The sequence below is a fragment of the Cyrtonyx montezumae genome, unplaced genomic scaffold (assembly GCF_038088225.1).
Source record: "Cyrtonyx montezumae isolate F1298 unplaced genomic scaffold, pur_monq_1.0 scaffold_7, whole genome shotgun sequence".
NCBI classification, from domain to species: Eukaryota; Metazoa; Chordata; class Aves; order Galliformes; family Odontophoridae; genus Cyrtonyx; species Cyrtonyx montezumae.
Window position 1 is genome coordinate 14,516,547 of NW_027072078.1, and position 23,753 is coordinate 14,540,299.

The 23,753-nt window shown below is 35.7% G+C and overlaps 1 protein-coding gene across 4 annotated transcripts in view; it reads right to left on the reverse strand.

Moving 5' to 3' along the window:
• SESTD1 (SEC14 and spectrin domain containing 1) overlaps nucleotides 1–23,753 on the reverse strand; it is a 50,164-nt gene that overhangs the window by 15,821 nt on the left and 10,590 nt on the right. For 3 of the 4 annotated variants that reach the window (XM_065751396.1, XM_065751395.1, XM_065751394.1), the window contains 7 exons: nucleotides 19,603–19,682; nucleotides 13,710–13,818; nucleotides 11,868–11,958; nucleotides 10,587–10,700; nucleotides 2,410–2,523; nucleotides 1,412–1,509; nucleotides 642–697 (listed from right to left, as the gene is read on the reverse strand). In XM_065751396.1, coding sequence (XP_065607468.1) covers nucleotides 642–697; nucleotides 1,412–1,509; nucleotides 2,410–2,523; nucleotides 10,587–10,700; nucleotides 11,868–11,958; nucleotides 13,710–13,818; nucleotides 19,603–19,657 — 637 coding nt within the window. In that variant the 5' untranslated portion in view covers nucleotides 19,658–19,682. Of the gene's footprint in view, nucleotides 1–641; nucleotides 698–1,411; nucleotides 1,510–2,409; nucleotides 2,524–10,586; nucleotides 10,701–11,867; nucleotides 11,975–13,709; nucleotides 13,819–19,602; nucleotides 19,683–23,753 lie in introns of those variants that run through there. The other variant, XM_065751397.1, reaches the window with a different exon arrangement.

Below are 23,753 nucleotides of genomic sequence, written 5' to 3' on the forward strand. Positions count from 1 at the left end.
AAATCACGTTACATTGTTCAACAGAAGAAGCTATAGAGAAGGATTCTGACCACTCTTCAGACTCTGATCACCATCTTAATGCCATGCCTTGCTTCCTACTCCATACAAATCTTTAAGCATATTTCTAGTCTAAATTAACAATGCCATTCTGCATTACTGTGAATAAGGTATCAACCCTAAAAACATCTCAAAGAAATCAAATTGTTTAAAGCTTAAGGGAGAGCCCAAGAAAGGAACAGTCAAAAGACCATGCTTCCACAGATAGCCAGCTCAGAATTAGGCTGATGCAAATTATCTGAATTGTGTAGGAAAATACCATTCATATCATTAACCACTTGGTAACTACTTGACAGGAATTCATTCCATGAGAGGCCAACATAATGGCATCATCTATAAGCAACGTACTCTCAAATTAAAGCTACTAATTATGGTAAGATATTATCAGCACCACTAAAAATGATATTAAGCAGACAAGACACATTACTTTCTTTTTTAACCCAACAAAGATGACATTAATTGATAAACTTATTATGTTATGCCATTGGTTAAGATAGCTATCACGCTCTCCGTGCTTTCAAGTGAGGAACGAAAATAAATGTAAAGTTAATAACATTAATCAATGCCATTATTTTTCAACTTACCTGTTTGCAGTACTGTCTCAGGATCAACTGATGGAAGGAAGTTCAAATCTATTGATCTTTAAGAAAATAATAAACAGATATCAATAATTCATTTGCATTACAGTAGCATTAAAAAGCTTCAACCAACACCAGACCTACCACATTCTGTTAAGAGACTGTGCCACTTTTCTCCATATCCCTCCTTTCTTCACATCCCAGAATATTAAGTATATACATGACATAAGCAGATTTTGTGGCAAACAGTAGCATCTATAGTTTAAAGAGCTGTGCAGCAGTGGCAGAAGCTTTGTTCTTGGAACGAGATTTGCCAGCAGGGATAACGGAACAAGATAAAAGCCCCATTGACTTATGCAGTGCCATAAGAAATTTCTATGGAAGTCTGAAGCTGAAACTTAAATCTCTTGGATCTCAGCCTAATACCTTAAATGCATAGGCACTTTGTAAATCTATACAAAAAGTAATTATTTTCTATGACTTTGATAAATGACTGAAAATATGAGCTTGCTTTTAACGTTGTTTAGATACATACTGTAACATACTGGTTAAAAAAAAGTAAAGCATGCAGTCCCTCAGTTTCTTTTGGAGCCTGTTTACATCAGGGATGCAACCAGTTATTGGAAAACAGCATCAGAGTAAATCCCTCTACCTTGATTCTAATCATCCACAAGAAAGTTAGTCATTAAATTCTTGCTTTTTGTACTCATTTTTATCAAAGGTTCTAATGAAATTTAATATCCAAAAACATGAATTTCAGAAACCTAACCACACACCTGTCTTTTTCTTGTTGATTTCCTTTATCACTTCCGTTGTTAATTAGAGCAAGTTCATCTAGCAAAGATGTTGATTCTTTTGTGAATTTTTCAAATACCTAAACAAAATGCATGTTTTAAATTAAGAAATATAAATAAGTGATAATATTGAGGGTATCAGTATAAATTTATACAGTAGTTCAGATAATACATTTAAATTTTCATATTATTTCCTAGTATTCAGATGGTACAGTAAAAAGAGCATAAAGTTTTATCCATAGAACACTTTAGAAGCACTAGAAGTCTTTAAGGAGATAAGAAATGTCACATGAATATAATGAAGAACTGATTTCTGAAATATAATTTTTTAGATTTCTGCAAAACCTGTAAGTTCCTACGGATATATTTACACTATTATATCATATATGTCTCTATCTTTGTGTAAATATCAGGGATAACACTAAATCTAGGTGATAATAAAAAGCATTAGACAGCTCAACTGAATGGATTAAAATAATTTGTGAAAACACCAATTCAGTGTAATGACTAACTCTGAAGTAGAAGACATAGCAGTGATTAAAAAAAAATACTCTGACCAGTTTTTTCAAATGCAGGGGTACATATAGATAGCAAGGCCTGTGTAGTCAGATATTGCTCAGATTACATCTCTAAGATTTTTTTTAACCCTATATGTTTACTTCCTCTGTATCCATTGGGAAAACAACACGGACACAGGGTTCAGTGTAGGGCAACTTGAAACTTGTCTCTCAGTCCTAAGTATTTCTAACTTGTCAGGGATTTCTCCTATTAGTGGGCAAAATGTAGCCACTATGTCACACACACGTTCTTCTACTAGAGTGACTGACCGTAGGAGAGCTCCAAGGAACCTGTTACTTCAGTGATCATAATAAAATGCATACATATGAACTTTAATACTACACATGGAACAAATTCTATACAAAGCTCCTATATGAATAGAAATCCATCGATGAGATATCTGAAAGAAAAAAAAAACTAACCAGCCTCTTATTCAACCAATCCATGTGATCATAGGTGAGAGTTCCTCCAAAATCTTCTGTTAGTTGACATGGTTCTATGTATCGAGTCAGCTTGTTAGCAGACACCAAAATAACCTGCAACAATAAGCATCTGATATAGGTGTAGGTAATGCTTATACTTTTACTTAATTACCTGACAAGTTGTGCTAAGTGTGTCCAGAGGTACCAAGCAGATCTTTTCAGTGACTTGCAACAAGTGACCCTCTTACTGCTAAACATCCCAATGAAGCATGGTTGACTGCAAGTAACTGGGGCCTTATAGAGGCAGATAATTTTGATACACAGTCTATATCGCATGCAGAATCATTTAGGAGCATCAAAAATATCACCTTCTGCATTTACAGTAGGAGAAAGAAATACACTTATTAACTGTTTTCCTCATGGTAATTGATGTTTCTTGATTAAGTCATACTTTACATGCCCTATTCTTAATGAATACAGAAGAAGGATATCATGCTGCAAAGCATCACTCTCTTGCAGTCCTTTGTGTCACACAAACTAAGTACCTGCATTTACCATGCAAATGCACTGCATACCTTCATAGTTTAGGTAATTTTTACATTCTGTACATCCCTATGAGTTTATAAAAAAAAGAAAGAAGAAAATTAATTCACTCAATCAGGACATTTCAGTATGGAAACAAATGTAAATCAGGTAGCTGGCCAATAGCAAAGAAACATCAGTTCTAACAACATTAAAAAAGAAACCCAACAGCAAACTTCTTAAATAAATTGATGGTTGATAAATTGATTGATAAATTGAATAAACTGAGACCACTTAAGTCTGAATATTTCAGTGAATCCTTTGGAGGGCAACAAGAGGGACATGACAGAGGATATAACTTGTTCAGGAGAAACACGTTAAAGTATTTCACAGAACTGCAGGGGTTGGTAGAAACCTCCAGAGACTGAGTCCAACCCCCTGCCAAAGCAGCTTCCTAGCCCAGGTTGCACAGGTAGGTGCCCAGGCGGGTCTTGTATGTCTCCAGAGAAGGAGTCTCCACCACCTCTCTGCGCAGTCTGTGCCAGTGCTCCGTCACCCTTACAGTGAAGAAGTTCCCATGCACATTTGTGCGGAACTTCCTATGCCTCAGTTTGTGGCCATTTCCCTTGTCCTATCACCACACACTGCTGAGAAGAGGTCAGCCTTATCCCTTTGCCTCCTGCTCCTTAAATATTTATAGATGTGGATCAGATTCCCTCTGAGTTTTCTCAAGGCTGAACAGATCCAGGTCTCTCAACCTCTCCTCATAAGGGAGGTGTTCCACATCCTTTATCGTCTTCGTAGCCCTCCGCTGGACTCTTTAAAGGAGATCCCTGTCTTTTTTGTACCAGGGAGCCCAGAACTTGACACAGTACTACAGGTGAGGCCTCACCAGGGCAGAGTAGAGGGGGAGGATCACTTCCCTCGACCTGCTGGCCATACTCTTTTTAACGCACCCCAGGATCCTGCTGGCTTTCTAGGCTCGTGGCCAGCCTGTCATCCACCAGGACACCCAGGTCACTCTCCTCAGAGCTCCTCTCCAGCAGGTCACTCCCCAACCTGTACTTGTGTGTGCAGTTATTCCTCCCTAGGTGCAAGACTCTACACTTGCTCTTGTTAAACCTCATCCGGTTCCTTTCTGCCCAACTCTCCAGCCTGTCCAAGTCTCACTGATGGTACCACAGCCTTTTTGGTTCGTCAGCCATTTCTCTCAGCTTTGTATCATCAGCAAACTTGCTGAGGACGGATTCTATCCCCTCATCAAGGTTGATGAAGATGTTGAACAGGACAGGACCCAGCACCGACCCCTAAGGAACACCGTTAAGTACAGGCCTCCAACTGGACTCTGTGCCACCGATCACAACCCTCTCAGCAAGCTCTCCAACCACCTCACCGTCCACTCATCTTTTCCACACATCCTCAACTTTTTTATATGGATGCTGTAGAAGACAGTGTCAAACGCCTCTCTGAAATCAAGGTAGGCTGTATCCACTGCTCACCCCTCATTCACCCAGACAATAACGACATCACAGAAGGCCACCACAACCTCCCCCTGATGAACCCATGCTGACTACTCATGATAACTCTCTTTTCTTCCAACTGCCTGGGGATAGCATCCAGAACAAACTGTTCCATCACCTTTCCAAGGACAGAGGTGAGGCTGACTGGCCTGTAGTTCCCTGAGAGTTTCTTCCCTCGCAAAGCAAAGCCTCCCTATAACAAATGCATCAGCAATATAACACAATCTTCCTTCCAACCATACTCTCCAAAAATAGCAACCACAGGTGTAATTTAATCAAAGAGTATAATTTTCCCTTGCATCCTATCAGAAAAATCTTGAAAAAGGAAAAACTTCCAATAGCAAGTTTTCTTCTAACTTATGATGTTGTTCTGAAAACTATTTATTCTCCATGGTTATTAAAAAAAAAAAAAAAGGAATTACTGACTTATTTATGACAACTGCAGAAAGCCTGCCTGAAAACTTAAAAAAAAAAAAAAAAAGTAAGCAATCATTTGGATTTTGATAAGGTGGTAGCAGAAGGGCAGTTCCTGAACAGAACTTAGCTCTTGTTCTGAAACAGACTAGAGGCAGTACTAAGAACTCCCTCCTTATGCTTTAAACTTTGCTATTTTTGTGTTTGGAGGGGGCAAGCTACTTCTCTGAAGCTTCTGAATTAATGTTTTAGTTAGCTACCACAGAATTGTAAGAATTAAGGCTGTGAAGCAAGGGAAAAATGTCAAAGATATAAAGAAAGGCCATTTACTTTTTAAACAAAAAAGGAAATATCCCACTGTTTGCTTCCAAATTTACTTTTGTTTTTAAGCGACTATAGAGTTGACTTCAGAAAGATTATTTTTTTAATCCAAAGTAATAGCCTTTGGACAGTAGACAACAGTTTTATGTTAATGTGAACAGCTTAAATTTTCTAAGAGATAGATGAATAAGTCTGGACAGATGAGTCTTTCAAAGGCAGGGAAAGTATTAGTTACAGAGTCTGTAAGTCTTTGTTTCAGCCCACCAACTTTTGACAAGTGATAGCATTAATAAGGTTTCAAATGTGCCCTGTTTCGTATTGACCAGAAGCCATATCATCATCCATACTCAGCTCTTTTTAGAACCTAGAGAAGTAGTAACAGCTTTCATTCTACTCGAAACATGCTTTGTATGATAATAGGCTGCTCTAACACTTGAAAGCAAAAGACAACTCAAGCTAATATTTTGGGAAAAACAAAAATGTTGTATTATTGAATGAAATCAAAACAACATTTCTAGGAACTCACGAATGAAAACCAAGAGATGATATAGCATACTGGAAAGTGCTGTTGCACCTAAAAGTTTAATTAACTTACTAGAACATAATGCAATCATTCTTAAAATATATCATTTTTAAAATATATCATTTCATTAAAAAAAAAAAACATGAATGGATGCTTAAAACTGACCATAGTTATCTAATCATTGGCTGGTAATTTTGAACAAATCTCATTCAAACAGGTCTAAGTGGAAGGACTTTTTGTTCGTTTACCAAAAATTTTGCCAAGACACTGGGAAATCCAGAAAACTCATCCTTTCTGATAGCCTTGTTGATAAGTATAAAGGCTGAACTTTGACAAACTCCTTTTGGCTCATGAATTGGAATCAAGATACTTGTGGTCCCTCCCAGTCCAGGATATTCTAAGATTCTTTGAGTCAATACCAGTTGTTCTTTCAGTAAATGAATTCTTAATGATTTGTTATTCTAACAGCTTACATACACAAACAGGTTTAGAAAAACATGGGGAAAGCTTCAATTGAGAAGGCAGATTGCGAGCATAACTCTGCACTTCAGCTGGTGGAGAAACCCAGACCACAGACCTTCCAGTTTCATCTTCCACATTATACTGAAAGCAGCCTTTGTACAAAAACACTAACCTGTTTCTTGGTATTTGTTTTGTTTTAAAACATAGTACGAATCCTACTTGTTTTCTAGATCGATCAGATTAAAAGTTGACATTTATATTCCCACTCCCCTCAACTCCAGAAAAAAAGAAACAAAAATCAGCTATGCTCATTCTTCAGCAAGTTTAGCTTCTGGAAACTGTGAAATAAGGATTGAACTATATTGCTGGTGACTTTTCAAGAATAACTATGGCACTTCAAACAGACAAATCATATCTGACCAAATTCCTGCTCCAACTGTGATTCATCACCATGTAATTGTCACATTCTTTGTAGAACAAAAACTCTACTGTTTCATAATCATGAAATCTTACTTGATTAAAAACCGAGTAGCGTAAAGAAATACAAGTTAAATATTTATCTGACCAGTATCACACAGAACATCTGGCATACCAAAAAAGCCCAACAGCAGGTAGTAGAACCTAGACACAGGACCTGTCTGTCAGCTCCACTCCCAATAACCTCTTTTTCCCCACCCAGTACTAACCGCTCTGGCTACTCATTCACCTTCCCCTTAAAGGCACATGATAATAACACACTGTCATTCTTCCATTCCCAAGAAGAGAAAAAGACACACACACAACCTGATATTTTTCAGCACATCCTCCTTTAGAACTGAATTCTAAAAGTACATAAACACAGGTTTACCTTCTTCAGCTCTAAAGGGATAATTCCCTGATTTGGCACAGGTTTTTTTAAGGCATATGATGTATTGCATTCAATGTAGTTTTTGTTTAAATACATTCAGAGAAAGGGAGACATTAAAATAAATGCCATTTCAATTATAAAAAATTTTAGAACCACTATATCAATTTTTAAGAAAGTCTCTGAAAACTACAAGTTCTAGTGCCTCAGCTCTAAAATAGCCAACTGGAAAACATAATAAAGAAATAAAGGATTTACAAATTGTTATTCAATCATTCTCTGGAATAACATTCTACCTATTACTATTATTCTTAAAAGATAAAATGGGGTTAAATGTGCCAAAATTCGATTTCTAAGTTGAAAACTGAAAGGATATGCAGATACATGTTGCAACAATATATAGTTTCAAAATTCAAAAACAATACAGAAAAACTTCTGTGGTAACACTAGAAAGGTCAGGACCACAAGGGAAAAAAGCCACCTATAAAAAAACAGTTGGAGTTTGGACTTTCTTTTTTATTTTACTTTGGAACATTAAGAACAGCTGTAACTAGCTAACAAAGATCATTAGACCAGAGAAAGTAAGTACCTATTTCAGAGTTACTTTATTTGAATTAGGGACTAATATAAAGGAAAAAAAAAAAGTCTGATCATGTTTGTCACTTCCATTTGTTTTCTTAATCACATCTTACACTTACACCACTCAGTAACCTTTCATTCATTAATTATTCTCAGTGCTTTGCAACTTTTCACCAACACACCTAACCCTGAAGCAGACAATCTCCTTACAATAGAAAGGACAGTATTTTGACTGACTGCTTCCTGTGGCATTATTAGACAAAGTATAAGAGACAGATCATGAAGCACAAAGTAGGATATAAAGGATATTATTAGTCTAAAATAATCGTTTTTTCTAACTAATAGTTATCCAAATCTAACCTCTCATGAAAAATAAAGGTTGAGCATTATTTTGGTTTTACTGCTTGCGTATACATAATTGCAGTTTTGTGTAAAGGGGTTTCCATAGCTTCACCAGTGCTCAGTACTCACATAAGAAAGCACATAAGAAAGAGGGCAATGATACATTACTAGCTCTAATACAAGGACTACTTGGAGCACAAAGGAGGGGCATTCTTATTAAGTCAGTTTTCCTAGTAACATAACCAAGAGTTAATGAACAGCAAAGAACAAAGACTTACTTATTACTAATGGTCATTCTTCATTATTAGGAAAACTACAAGATTTTTCCTACTATTATTTCATCCTTCCGTGCCCTTTAATGAAGAATGCTATTAGAGAAAATGAATTGCATAGAAGAACAAAACAAGTGCAAGAAACAAGGAAGAGCTAGGACAGTATCATGAAAGTCTCTTCATCAGCATCTATACTGACCCCAAATGCCCCAAAGCTGATTTCAGCCTCTGTGCAAGCAGGCAGTCTTACTGCTTCAGTGCAAATCAGCCATTCAGTGCTTTAAAACTAGGAGAAAACTCAAGGGCAAAGTCTAATCAATCACAGTGAGAATTGAGAAACTACCTTTTTTTATTACCCTCTATGCTTACAAATCCCTGTTCAGTCCCTGCATTAACCCAAGACTCAAGGAGCCAGAAAAGAACAAATGTGAAGCTTTTCCCCCTGACAAGGGAGCAACTGATACGGTTTTGTTGGTTTTTTTTTTTTTTTTGTCATAAAATGATATACATGGTTGACTGGTTTTAAGAAGTTGACACATTTTGATCCATGCTTGTATGAAATATATACTTGTTTTTCTCTTCCTAAAACTTCAGAACTCTAAAATTAAAAGAACTGTAGATGTCAGAGAGAAGTGCTTTATGGTTTAGTAACACAAATGTAGTTTAGAAACAAACAAAAAAAATACTCTAATGATCTTTGCTGACAATGCAAATAAAATATCATAGAAAAATCCAAAAAGAATCAGGAAAAAATATTTTTTAAACTAGCAATATTAACAATTGGTATAACAACCAGGGTTCAAAATTCTTCTATACCACAATTTGAAAGGCTTCCCAGAACTATACTCACTGATGGGCAGGAGGGAAAAAAAAAAGTCTACATTGGACAGTAGGAGCTGCTGAAGAATTCCCATCAGCATATGGACTTGGGCATTTATGTTATGTCTGCATGAAATTGAGTATTTGTACTGAAGTTGCTTTCTAAACATAATCATCCTTTTGAGTACAGATGCTTGGCTCAGCTTCTTTCTCAATGGGATGTGCTACAAACAATCGACTAATATCCAATAGGTATCACCATACTCATTTCCTTTGGCATTGAAAAGTTACAGTTTTTATTAAGTAGCAGCTTTAAGACAGAAGTAGACTTTGAGCGCACATCCTTGCCAGTCCCCTCAAATGATTCAAGTGAAGGCAAACAAAGGCACCTGTAAAGCCCAGGAGAATTTAATTGAAATACAAGTTACAAGATTATCATAGCTGTGACTACTTTCAGCAGTAAAATTTCAGCCATTGTCTTTGTGACTAAATATCTAGCTGTCTCAAGCACAGAAGTGGTTGTTCAGAAATTCTTTTGTATTCAGACTACTTTTCAAATTCGTCTTTAAGGAATTATTCAAAAATAAAAATATAATCTTTTCATCTGTTAGATAAATAGCCCAAAGATATACGTGTAAGATTTCCTTCTTGGTAAGACACTAAAGCATATTACAAAAAAGAATCCATCCTCCCCAACCCACTCCTTGAGATCTCTTTGAAATGCAATAATTATTTCCAGAAGATAAATGAAATAATCTGTTCTAAGTAAAGTCTGGTAAAAAACTGAACAGAATTAAAAAAAATGATTTCTCTAGATGATCAAGCCTCTAGGATTATATTATTTAGTAGCTACGTAAGCTTTAGCTGTCATCTTCTAAACTCAGTTTTCCCTGAACTAACTTTTCTAGGTGAGTACTCAAGAATGTAATTATCTTACCATCAGAGAGAACTACTCAGAATTAGATAAGGTTGTAAAATGCTCTTAATCTTTTTAAGAAAAGAAGATGTTCTTATAGTGCTTCATACAAAACACGTTTTCTATTTCAGTAACTGGCAAGCACGGCAAATCTGCTGTAGTTCAAACAAAATCCGTTTCAAAAACAGCTGGAAAGATTGATAGTACAGACAGTTTTCCAAAAACAGAAAAATCTGAGTTTCCAGTAACCTCCCAAAAAGATGGAGCAACAAGGTGTTCTTCAAAAATGGCAGCTACTCGTTTAACGACGCTACACAACATGCAAATCCACAATTTATTACAGAGGTAACAAACAAAATTCATACTAAACCTCTTAACAGTTTCTTGCTCAAAACATCTACCAAGTGTGTCATACAGATTTATGCTCTTGCTGAGCAACAGATTTCTAATTAAAGACCTAGTTCATTTAATATTCTTTTCAAGTAGAAAAAAGCAAAGAGCTAAAAAGCCACAATGGTTTATTAGGAATCTCCATAAAGCACCTAGAATAAACCATTTTAAAGGAGGCACATATTTTCATCCAATTACCCCAAGTATTCCAGAAACTGTACTTCTGACTGAAGTAGAAAAAAGTTCTACATACCTCAAAGCCAAGTCTATCTTTCTCCTTCCAAAAGCAGAAATGTGTAACCTTCTTATCCCAAAATTCATCTGGCTTTACTACACAAACAAGTGATACCTCAGCTGGAACAACGTTCTGTAAAACAAATTGGGAGAGGGGACAATAATAAAACATTCACGCTTTTGTGAATCACAGAACTGAATTCTACTTACATGCCACAAACTACTCAAAAAGTTAGATTTGCAGATAGAAACTAAACAAGATTTGCTGCAACTATGTCCCAAGTTTGCTCACACTTTGCAGTAGAGCACACATCAAAACACAGTCAAAACTGAAAAGAAAAATTCTGAAAAGAAAATCTAACCACCATCCATGCTATACCAGTACAGAAAACATGAACTGGTTTCATTAAATGTTATTTATGGTACCTCTTTAAAAAAAAGTTAGTAACAAAGATTTCTACTTATGCAGACTGATATGTAGAACGAAAAAGTAATCATTTAGGCAAAAAAAAAAAAAAAAACCTGCTTTATTGGAAGTAGGCACTTCTTAATGCTTCACCTATCAGAGCCCTCTGATAAATAGCAATCATTTACACAGTAAGAAAGGCAGGAAAGGCAGTGGAGTTCAACTTCTTTAATCAAGTTCAATGTGTTCTTTCTTCCATTTTCTTTGAACACTAACTCTAGAAGATAGACCATACTCCTTACCAGAAATAAAATTTTATCATATATCTTTATCAGAACCTCAGTACTCTGAAAATTCTGAAAAGTTAAGTAATTATAAACAACTTTATAAACAATTATAAACAACAACCAGGAACTGACACTTTTTTCCTCCCTGCTTTGAGCAGTATCCAGGACACGTGACTGGAACTAATGTAATGGAACAAAATCAACAGTCAATTCCAATGGAAGCCAATTGGTACTGAATATTGCATCAAAGCCTATTTAGCTGCACTATCAGTGTGAAATGCTCCCAGCTGACACACCTACTACTCATAGTTGATTGATGATGCCAAACACAGACTCAATTCTGTATTTTTTTCAACTGTAACCATTTTCCTGAAACAGAGTTTTAATCTCACATGGTGAACAAGTAAGGAATTTGACCCTGACCTGAGTGAAGCATGTCACCCTCTTGTCATATTGTTCCTTTGTTAAAGAGCAGATTTTGTGATATTAAAAGGCCATAAACTGCCTGTCTCTCAATGAAGAAATTAATGCCCCTATAATGACGCAGATATTGGGTTCACATCTATAGAACAAATCTGTCAACTATCAATATATAAAATGGATTTACCTGAAGCATTAACACAACTGTCTTCACCACATTCCACTGAGATTTTCTGCCATCCACTATCACAGTAAATCCTCTTGCCTTGCACTTTTCACTGAAAAGGAAAAGCACTTAGAAAAAAAAGGTATAATTCATCAACAAGTATGGTGTTATTATTATTCATATCAGGTATTATATCACCATGATTCTGCCTTCAAATCTACTGAAAAATACAGCTATGTAGTTTTTGGATACAGCTATTCATCATCACCAAAATGTACGTTCCAAAACATAGCTATAAAGTAAGACACATCCAATTTAATTTGAAGTTAGACATGTTAGGTTAGCTTATGCTTATGAGAAAGCATGCATGGGAAAAAAAAGTTAAATTCATGTTTCTTGGGCAGATATCAAGGTTTCAGGCAACATCCATTTCCATATTCCTCCTTTTAAAATACTGTAGAGCGACTCTTAGGTGCAAAATGAAAATGCTTAGGCCAAAAAAGACACGTTTCTAACATGCTAACAAAAATGCCAACAACCTTTACATACTGCCACCGTAAAGGTTATTTTTTCCACATAACCAACAAACATAACATTAGAAGTGAGAACACTAAACTTTACATTCAAGCAGACTCCCAGTTTGTATAGAGTACAAAGAGCGTTTTCATTGAATTTTCAGTCAGTTATTTTTATACTAATATATGTAAAAAAGCATAAACCAGGGTGAGACTGAGGAATAATTAACACTTGAGAGAACAACAACGCCTGTATCTGTTCCATAAAAGCAGCCAAGTCCTTAAATCAATGAGACAACGGATGAGAATTTGGGATTTCCAACACTCTACAAGCTGTTTAAAAAACTCTAAAGCTTTCACAACTTAAATGCTGTTCAATTTACATATACATATTGCTGCTTTACTTGTAAGAAAACTGAATTTACTCCTTGCTTGTCCCTCCCTAACCAGAGCTCTTTTTTTTTTAAGTGATCTTAACTACAAAAAGAAATTGGATCACTTGCTTTAAAAAAAAACTATTTGTAGATTCCAACAAGCAAACTGCACTAAACATTCCTCGGTTATGGCACTGAATCTTTATTTCCAAAAGACATGCTTAAAGGAATACAAGCAAATATTCAGCTGAGGGACCTCTTTCCTTTCTAGATAAATGCAAAGCAACTCTAAAGATCAACTTCTGGAACTTAAGAAAAAGAACAAAAACAGTTAATTAAAACTAGGAACAAAAACTGTCATTATAAATTTGCAGGTTTATGTAAACAGAACTTAAAAAATATCTTACTATAAGATCTGAAAGACAAAACATGCAAGTGGTACTTCAGCACATTTAGGCAGTATTTTAATTTTGAACACTTGACCAAACTGGATAACTAATGAGGCTAATTTAAACTGTATGATTAAGGTCTACAGGTTACAAACGATATGCATACAGACAAGTAAAAAGTGGAGGTAGCTGTTTACTTCGGGTAAGTCTGTTACTTTTGTAAGTTTAAGAATTTCATTAGAGTGGCTCATTAATTTACACAGCAATTTAAGCACACTGACATTAAAAAGAATGAAAGACACACCATGAAAAGAGTAAATAAATACCTCAAACAAATATATAAAACAAACCAACAAAAAAACCCACAAAGTCAGATATACAAAATAAGAGGACTTAAGCAAGCCTTACTGGATCTCCAGATTTATTTTAACATGTATGTTTCTAACTAAATCAGACTGTATAATGTTTTTAAACAACCATTTACATGAAATAAATTTTTGCATCCATGTCAAATAGAAACAATAAACAACCCATCCCAGCACTGGAAGAAACAATCAGCCCTGAGCCAAATGCCTTTGAAATCACCTTGGGATACTTAGCAGGTAATCCAGTGTGACACTCAGCTCATCCATACTCGTCTGCTCAAGGCATAATGGAATTGTCAGAATGAGACCACTTCTTCTGTCCTTCCCTCCTATTTAGGCAGAAAGAGTCATTAGAAAGTTAGTGATGGTTTTAACGTAAAAGAAATACTTTGTAACAACAAGGTCTTAAAACACATCATAAGACTAATATATTAAAGTTGCAGTGGAAACCAGTCATGATGTTCCTCCTATCAGATGTGAGGATCTACTCACCACATTGATATTTAAAACATCACCAAAGCTTTGGAGTACAAACCACATCTGCATTAGTCGTGGCCTTTCATCTAGCAGTCCGAACATTAACACTGCCCCAATTGCAATTTTCCAAAAGCATTATTTTTGCTTAAGTAGATTACATTTTCACTTAGAGAATTTTCATTTGAAACGTTTCCTAATAAAATATAATCATCTATACAACCAGCAAATCAGAAACCCAGTAAGTTTCCAAGATGAGCAACAATAGCAGCTCCCACTGCAAGGCAAAACCTGCTGGAAACATCCCTTATACAAAGCAAAGTCTTGTGCCACATAGACTGTTCTAAGTTGATAATCTATGCATCAGATCCATGGATTTTCTGACCTACTTACAGGCAGGTAATGATGACCTCAAAATGAAGATAAATACTTCGAGCCATTTACTTTAACCTTTGTATGTTTTACACAGACAGCAACAGAAACAAAAACCACAGGATGTGCTGGCCACACATTTTTACTTCACTGAAAATCAAGTGTTAGTCAGATGTACTGTATTTAAGTAGAACACTCTACATCTGTGGTTCAGGTCATTTTTTTTATTTCACAGACAATCCAGAAAGTTTCCAGGAAAGTACAGTTTAAGAAAAGGATATTTAAAGAGATAAATGTTTTTCTGTGGGTCTTTCCTCTAAAAGATTGACCTTTGAGTCACATAGCTATCAACCAGCAAAAAGAAAAATGGGTTTGGAGTATCTTTGCAAACCCCCTTCATAATTTCAGAGGGAACTCAAGACAAATCAATCAAATATAAAAAAAATAAATACTGACACAGCTATCTGATACATGCTTCTATTCTCTCAGAAAGGTCACCTAGAAATTCCTATAATATGAAGGGAACCACTCGGGTGTGCAGGTTACACACCCATATTAACCATACCTTGTACAGGGGGCAACAGTGCTGAGCTTCTGAATGCAGAGGGATCAAAAAGTTTGTCCCTAAATGTATGTTAACTCATTGGAGAATTAAATTTGGTAAAGGGGGCAAAGATAGTTCTACTGGATCTTTCCACAGAATGTGGAGAAGCTCTTACCTAGGTCACCTATTTGCTATTTTGAATAAAGTCACCAGTTTATTTTTTTCCTCTCTGCCCTTGAATTTGTGATCTGAGGGAATAAAAAAAGTCTCAAAATAGCTTTAAAAGTGCTGTTCATGTGGTTAAATCCATCATACCATGGTTCTACTTCCCTGTCAAGGACAGACAGCACAGCTTCTTAAAGAATAACAACAGCTGTGGAGTAATAACACAAAGTACACAGGTACAGCACAGCAATGCTTGCAGATGCATAAACCTACACTGACATAATTTGAGAAGAATTCTTCCCAGAACATTAGAGATGTAGACAAAATAATGGAAATTATAGTTTGCTTACACACTATATGCTGGCATCTTAATTGCAATAGCTTTTTCCCATACTTTCAAAGCTATCCCAATTTCCCTAATAGTATTAAAGATTCACTCATATACAGGTGAGCAAATCACATCTTCAAAACTACTGCTTAGGTGCTCTGCTCCAAAAGTTTTGCTTCCCTCTTTTTCCTGCTTTTTTTTTTTGTTGTTGTTGTTATTTTTTTAGGTGAAGGGTTAAAAAAAAGGAGGGAAGGAATTGTTGGAAAAACAAAACAGACTTTAGTATTTAATAATAATTTCATAACAGAAGCATTAAAAATGGTGAGAAAGGATCTACCAGTTCATCCCTTTTCCAGAATCCAATAAGACACTGTCTAAAGCAAAAGTTATTTACAGACTGTCCATCCTTATCTGTCTCAGGCAGAAAACCTTTTCAGTCAGAAGCCTGAAAATTGCATCAGGAAAGAAGAAAGAAAAAGGAGAGAATTAAAAAATAGCTTAATGCCTTATGAACTAGAGATTTGTTCTCATCTGAACACTTGAAGTGAACAAAATAATTTCTCCCTGCTTTCTACACTGCTTCATGAACCCTCATTAAATCCACACTAAGGAGGAAAGCAATATTTTTAAGGATGTAAAATAATACTTAAGAAGCCATGAATGACGACTTTTTAAGCTACCACCTCTTAAGAAGAAAACAAAATAAAGAACTAAGCCTTCCCCTAAGCAGTCAGGCATCATTTGGTCTTTCCTTATCCAAAAAAATATTTTTGAAGGCAATAGGTATCAGTTTTTAAGGATTGAAAAAAAAAACTGGTTTAAACTAAAATCCAGAACAGCTAAATTCAAAAATAGATTACAGGAAGAAAAAGTGGCAAACTGGGAAAACATGCCACAGTGAAATGTAGGAAAACACTGTCATAAATTATCATAAAGACTAAAAATGCAGAATGAACAGAAGTCAGTGATCAAACGGAGCAAGCCCATGATAGAGAAAGCAGTAATTCAAGAAGCTATGAAAACATTTATAAAGGGAACAAAGCAACAATAGGCCTTAGTCCATCCTCCAGAATCCAAAATTAAATGAGAAACAACAGCAGGTGCCCTGGACTTGCAAGAGTTGTATCTAGAGCTCCCTCTCCTCCTCATTAAGAACTCATGAGTGATCCTGAAGTAGAAGCTTAAGTTTGTCCATTTTAAAAAAGGTACACAGAGGAGAAAAATGTTCCTGCAAACACTCTCAACTTGCACTTATACCACGTTATTCTTACCATAGAGGTTTCATAGCTGAAATAGACTTGTTTGCCTCCATTTTTTCCCCCAGATTCACACAGGAAAGTCCCACAAAGTAAGTTACATCAACAGTCATTCGCGTTTTGTTTACAGACATGAAAGATTCCAGTGTTGAACAGGGACTCATAAATCAAGGTTGAGAACTGGCACTTGAAATCTACTCAAAAGTTACTAAACACTCAGACATTTTCACTTCTATACATAGATTTAAATAAGAGTGCTCCAAAAGTAGTGTTGCTTATTTTATTATGTTTGCCCACAACAGAGGTAGATGTTGATGTTAATGGCAATAGAGGTTGAACCTTCCCACCATGATCCTGTTACATTTCATTGCCCTGTGAGGAGCAGAGGGGGAGTCTGATAGAATGGAAGAGGTATGGGGCAAAGAGAATATCACTGAATTCCTCATACAAAATGGCATCCATTGACCTTCATCAACACTTGCTGAATATTTAAGAGAATCAAATAGTGGTTGAGGCACTGTAAGGCAGAGCTTCAGCAGTGGTATCAGCAGGTCACCTCCATTGCTGCAGAATTTTTTACAAGTGCAGCATGCAGGCTCTTGTTCATAAAAAACAAAAAAAAAAGCAGAGTTAACACTGGAGATGATGTCAAAGAAAATTGCATTTCGTAGTTAAGAACTTGCTCTATCAAATAGTATTATTGTGCTCTTTATAACTCTTTCAGTTTCCACTGAAATAAAGAGGAGGCATTACTTTCAGAACAACCTACACTCCATTTACCAAAGCCACAAAATAAACAATCACTATCTTGATATCTCACAGAGATTGCAATAATTAGCAGAATTATTCACTTGCATGATGTGCCATCTTGAGTAACTGAAGGTTTTTCCTCACCCAATCTTGTAAACATTAGCAGAAAAGATTCAAGCATTTATATTCTGCCTGCAGAGTGTTTTCTGTGCAGCCTTCTAGCTCTAAAATACACACAGATCAAGTAAACATTCTGCCAACGTGTCATAACATAAACTGAGGACAAAGTAAGAATTCTAATTCATTATTTTGCTCAGATAAGACTGGCAGCCAGCAATTCATAGAAATGATAACTGTTATATACCTATCCATCTAAAAAAAAAACATTTTAACAAAAAATTGTATCCTTAAATGAAATACTGGAAGAAAAACTGGGCTTTAATTATGGGTGTAGTGCAGCATTTGCAAGTATTAATACACTAAATAAAAATATTTCATTAAATGGTAAAGCAAACTGCTCTTTTAGTTGTATTATTTTTTAATGTTCTAAACAGTAGAGATTCCATAAATATTAATCACTACTGTTAGAATACAATGTTTAGAAAGAAACCCAAAACAGATTGTGATTTTTGATTATAAGCACAATGAAACTGAAATCTCCTTTGTTTTACAAAAAAAGCACTACCCTCAGCTGAGTTCTTAAGCTTCGAACTGAACCTGAAAAGAACTTGGGCAAATCAGCTCATGAACCATAACTCAGAAGTGGTGTAGTTTACAACACGGAAAGAAAAAAAAGTCTTAATTGATTTTGCACCAGGTTGGGGTTTTGTTTTTCATTTTGCTGAGTCATTAGCTCTCCTTCTTCCCTGCCACTTATGATGACCTACCAAGATAAATTCCAAAGCCACTAGGTTGTTCTTCCAGAAAAAGGCAGGGCTAACATTATTTCTATGCACATTACTAAAAATGACAAAAAGCTTTATCATACAAACATCAGGGAATGTTTTACTAAAACATCATTTTTATGTTTGTTTTAAAATAGTGTAGTTTTATCTATGAAACTGAAGGAATTAAAATTGCTTTAAAAAGATATGTGATAAAGCAGTCTGTTAAAGAAGTTCCTTCACTTACACTGATGAATGCTTAACAGAACTACTGCATGAATCTTAATCATTTATTAAACTAAAGTATCCGTTAATACTACACAATTCCAAAGAGGTCAAACGTATTTAGAAATATGGAAGTTCAAAAAGGGTGATACCATTTACCTGACACTCAATAAATTGCTTTTCACTAAGATCTATTATTTCAAAATGGATCAGGCAGCTTTACCACCGAAACTGCAAAGGCACTCTAGTTAATGAGAGCTTCTGTGCTGCATAATGCTGAACAACCAACCATTTTATGCATCTGCTGTCACTACTGAAGAAACTGCCCACTTTTATAGGCTGTAATATAACGCAAACTTAATTTGTTCTAAATAGGAGTTGTTTGATTTGAAATTGGCAGGGGCAGAAAGCAAATTTAAATCAAAATAAGTGGTATTCAGGGAAGAACTTTCACTTCAAGTGACTGGGGTGGGCTAAAACAAACAAAACAGAAGAACATTTAGTTATTCCAACATTATTTTTAAAATTAACAAGTTCCCTGCAAGTTAAGTACTTTCCCTATCTAAATCCATCTTTACAAGCATTCTATTTGTTTTTCCTGTGGCCTGGGTGAGAATTACAATTAATCCAAGATTCAAGAAGTTTGAATGAATTAAAAAAAAACAACAGTAATTTTAGCTTTGACTGAATTAACTACTTGGAAGCAGAATGAGCCACGCATGTCAATGTGTTATTACTTCCTATTTCTAGGTTGGAGAAAAGACAAGGGTGAAGGAAATTCTAAGATTAACAATCTGCATTTCTAAAACCACTTACAAAACAAAAGTGATTATTATTGGATACCTGCTAAAATGTCATTCTTTTCCTCCTGGACTGAAACTTTAAGACATCAGCTTTGTGGAGCTAAGTTACAGGCTACATTGAAAACAAGTGCTAAATGCCAACAACACATTACTATTTAATAAGTTTTACAGATTCTTTTGAAACATGATAAAAGTGCTAACACGCAATATATTTTCGCTACATACATTGAGTTAATAGAAGCAAGCAAGCAAGCTAAAAATCCAACCCAAATTATGTAGAAAGTAGCCAACTGAGGAAAACAGAAATTGTACCTGAAAGAAAAGCCAATTTTTTCTTCAGAATGGGTAATATTACTGACGCTTCCATTCTATTTCAGATAATTTTCACAACTCTGAAACACAAGAAGTTAAAGTTGTAAAGCAGGGGAAATGAATTGAGATGAGAAAGCACTGGCCAAAACACCTGTATTCCTCTGAAGGAAGCACAAAATAGAGAGTCAGAAGTACTGTAAAAAAAAAACAAAAAAACAAGTTACCTACTTGCTTGTTCATTCAGACATAAAATATAACACGTAAATAAAATTAGCGCTCTCACCTACTTCCCCATAGTCCATCTCAGATCAACCAGAAACATAACTGCCTCACTGATACCAAGAATGCCTCAAGATATCATTAAAATCAAGAAGATTTACTAATGGTTGGTCACTACCCAGCCGTTAGTACATCTTCAACCCAGCCAAAATAAGCAAGTCAAGTCTACAGATGGAAATGCTTCTTGCTTCTTCTGTCTCCAAATCCCTTTGTCCCATTTTGGGTAAAACAAACAAACAAAAAAAAACCCCACAATTCATTGTGATTAAACATCAATGCTTCATCAACTATGAACAGGATGTCAGCACTGCAATCTCCTTCCTCCTCCAGGTGCACAAAGCAGCAACTGGCATGTGCCTGTGAGTATTCCTGAGGTCATGTTTTTGCTACACCCCCACAGCACCACATACAGTGTTTTCCCAATAACAAACTTCACCTGATTCTCAGTATTCACACCCTCCCACTCTCCCTGCACCAATACCAATATGACAATTTTCAGATTCTATTATACTTCCCAATTAGACAGACCTTCAAGAGAAAATCTGTCAGAAAACAGATTAAAAACCAACTGTGAAAGAATCGACACAAATCACTCGTATTAGACAAGAAAAAGAATCATCAAAATAAACATACTGCTTCTTCAGAAACTGATTTCATATACAAGTTTTTTCAGTATTAGTAAATGTCACAAAAATGATACGCAAGTTACTCATCCAAGACATTAGTCTGTACTCCAAAACACTTCAAGAAAAGTTTCCTTTACTGGTCATAAATCGGTAATTGGTGTACTGAGTTTACTCTTTCAGAAACAAAACTCCAACTGCTTAAGCAAAGTATACTTTTGCCGTTGCAACATACAACCAAGAATTTGTAGAGGAAATATATTAGAAGTGACTCCTGATTGCTTGCTAAGCAGTTGTATGAAATGTTAAGTTTCAGTGATAACATTCTAAGACAAGCATTTGAAACAATACAGTACAGGTAAGAGATGATATATATCTGGTAAAAACATTTAATTAAAGCAAGGAAATAAAAGCATAGAAAACAAATGAAAAACCATCAGTAGATTACCAAGAAAATTACCAAATCCTCTTAGAGACTTAAATTAATTTAGACTTTAACATGCTGTTTCAAGAATCATTAGATGTGTGCAAAAAACACATCAAGGAGTTTATTTTAACACTCGGCTACTACTAGCCATCTTCTGTTGAGTTTTGCTTTGATTCGGAGTGCTAAGTAAGTAAAGATGGGGATCGGTTCCTAGAAGATTTCTTTCTGTCCACTCTTTCCTTCTGGTGTTCAAACACTGACAATTTACTACTTTATACACTTCTGTGCATGAATCTATATCTGCAGATTAGAACTGCTGTCATACATAATACTATGGCTGTCCTATAATAATGTCAGACTCCTTATACTTGTGCCATTTACTTGGTACCACTCAACACCAAGCAAAATGGTAATGCTATATGTAAGCACAACAACAAACAACTTTGTCATAGAACACATTTATCACATTGTGACGACTTGTAGCTTGGAAGAATCACCACCCATTCTCTTTAATGGAAACAAAAAATATCCACCATCTTCAGATACATAGAAGTCAATAAGCACAGAAATACAACGTAGCACTTGTACCTTGTAGTTCACCTCTAGTCCCATGCTGAAGTCCATACAAGACACACATTTATGTCAACCGCGAGATGAATGTCTTCTGCAAGCAGTGTGCTAACATGCTTCCCTAGCTTTTAAGCTAATATAAAAACCAAAGAAGAGAGATCTAAGAAAAGAAACAAAAGGCTGATCAAGGAGGATGCTTCATGATTCCTTCATTTTATCAAGACGGTCCCCTCAAGGCAGCACTGAAAGTGTGATTGTTATTTTATATTAACTCCCACTGTGTAACTCATGATCACCAGCCCAATAGGGAAGTTCTTTTTATTTGCTTTAGCTAGAAGGATAAAGCAAGAACCAGAGCTCCTAACAACTTCTAATTTTAAGAAACATATGAAACTAGCTCATAATCCTTACATGATTAAGTTCATTTCCTTGCCATATATTCTAAGTCTGAAGGAGGAAAAAAACAAAAACTGTGGTTTGCACTGGTTATTTTTACATCCCCATGTGAAAAATCTCTTAACTGAAGTTTATGAAGAAATATTCCCAATTCCATACAATTTAAAAGGAACTACATTCTGATTCAGGGTGCTACGGGTGTTCAGCTTTTGAAGAGGGCTGTTGGCAGGCTGTTTCATGGCTAGTTTGGGGGGGGTGGTTGTAGTTAATGAGTATTTTTGTTTGTTTGTGTTTTTTAATTCAATTTTGTCTTGAATCAAATGTCTCCCTGAAGGGAAATCATTCCAGGAAAATTAATTGAACAAATTAAATAAATCAGTATGATTTTTTTTTCCTCCCCACATATTTAACTTGGTGCACATTCCTCAAATATGCACTTAAAGAAATGTTACATTTACACAATTTAACATTCATATAAGGTGCAATACCTATAACACTGATGCGTTGTTGGCATCAGTTTCTGGTAAGTAACCCAGATCTCTACCACAGCAGGCAGACCAGCAGGCCACCCATGCTGGCAGAGGAAGCTCAGCTGTTCCCACAGTTCTGGCATAGCTGCAAGGTGAAGGAAGGGAAAGCCCAAGGTAACCTTGGAGCAGACAGATTTATTGGTCACAAAGGAACCAAGCAAGACACCAAAATAAAAACAGCTCCTGGAGAAAGCCCTGCAATGCCAACCTACAAGGAACCACATTTTGTGAATACTTGTTGGTTTACCTATCAAGACATTCCATCACACAAACACCCTATTTATGATATAAGGTCTTCAAAAAACTTGAGCATGAGAAAGGCTCATCAAGAAAGCAACATTATGGATTTTGGTGCAGCTCTTTAACTCCTCCTAGTCTACACTGAACTGAGACAGTAGGCACCAAGTTCTGATCACGCAGACTGCTGCTATTATCCTACAGCTGATATAAATAGAACCTACCAGTTCTGAGAAATGAACGTCAGACCCAAAAAATAACAGCAAAGCTTTTTCAGCCCTGAAGAGGGGAATCTGAGGTGTCCATAAATTGTGGTTACCATGCCTGAACCTACCCTCCCCTTCCTCTTAAAAATGATGTCAAATAATTATGCAAAGCAATTCCTATGAAGAATAAGGTAAACCTAATTCTGCACAAAAACGCCTAATTCAAGACAGGTCCCAGGGAAAGAAAAAAACTGAAATTCTTTTTTTTTTCCCCTTTAATTCCAAGTACAAGGCTTCAGACTGAGACTTAGAGCTCTGTCTGGGTACTTCTATATTCATGTACACAAACAGAACTTTTTCCCTTGGAGAAAAAAAATAACAAAATCCAGATTGTAAGTGATCTAGGGGAAGCAGAAAAAAAGAAAAGAAAAAACAAAACTTCAAACAGAGCACCTGAGGTAAAATACTGTAGTTTTTCCTTTTCTTGATGGAACAATGAGCTTTTTTTTTTTTTTTTACTAAGAAATTGAAAAATCACTTTTTTTTTTAATCCTTTCTCCCTGTTCTAACACGTACTGATTTACAATGATCATTACCAACCCTTAGCCCAAATTTCCACACTTAAGTGACTTTTTTGTTAATTACATATATAAAACACACTTCCCACACTGCAGAAGGAAACAAATTCTGGCTTTCAGGAAACTGCATCTCAATGCAGCCTGCATTTTAAACAATTAATCAGATAAGAACCCTATTAAATCTTCCTGAGTGCTGCAGACAAAAAACTGTGGGCCACTGAATAAAACACAAAACTCAAGAATGACTCAGACAATCATTCTTGCCTGTCCACTACAACCCTAACCATGTGTGTAGCTAAATAACT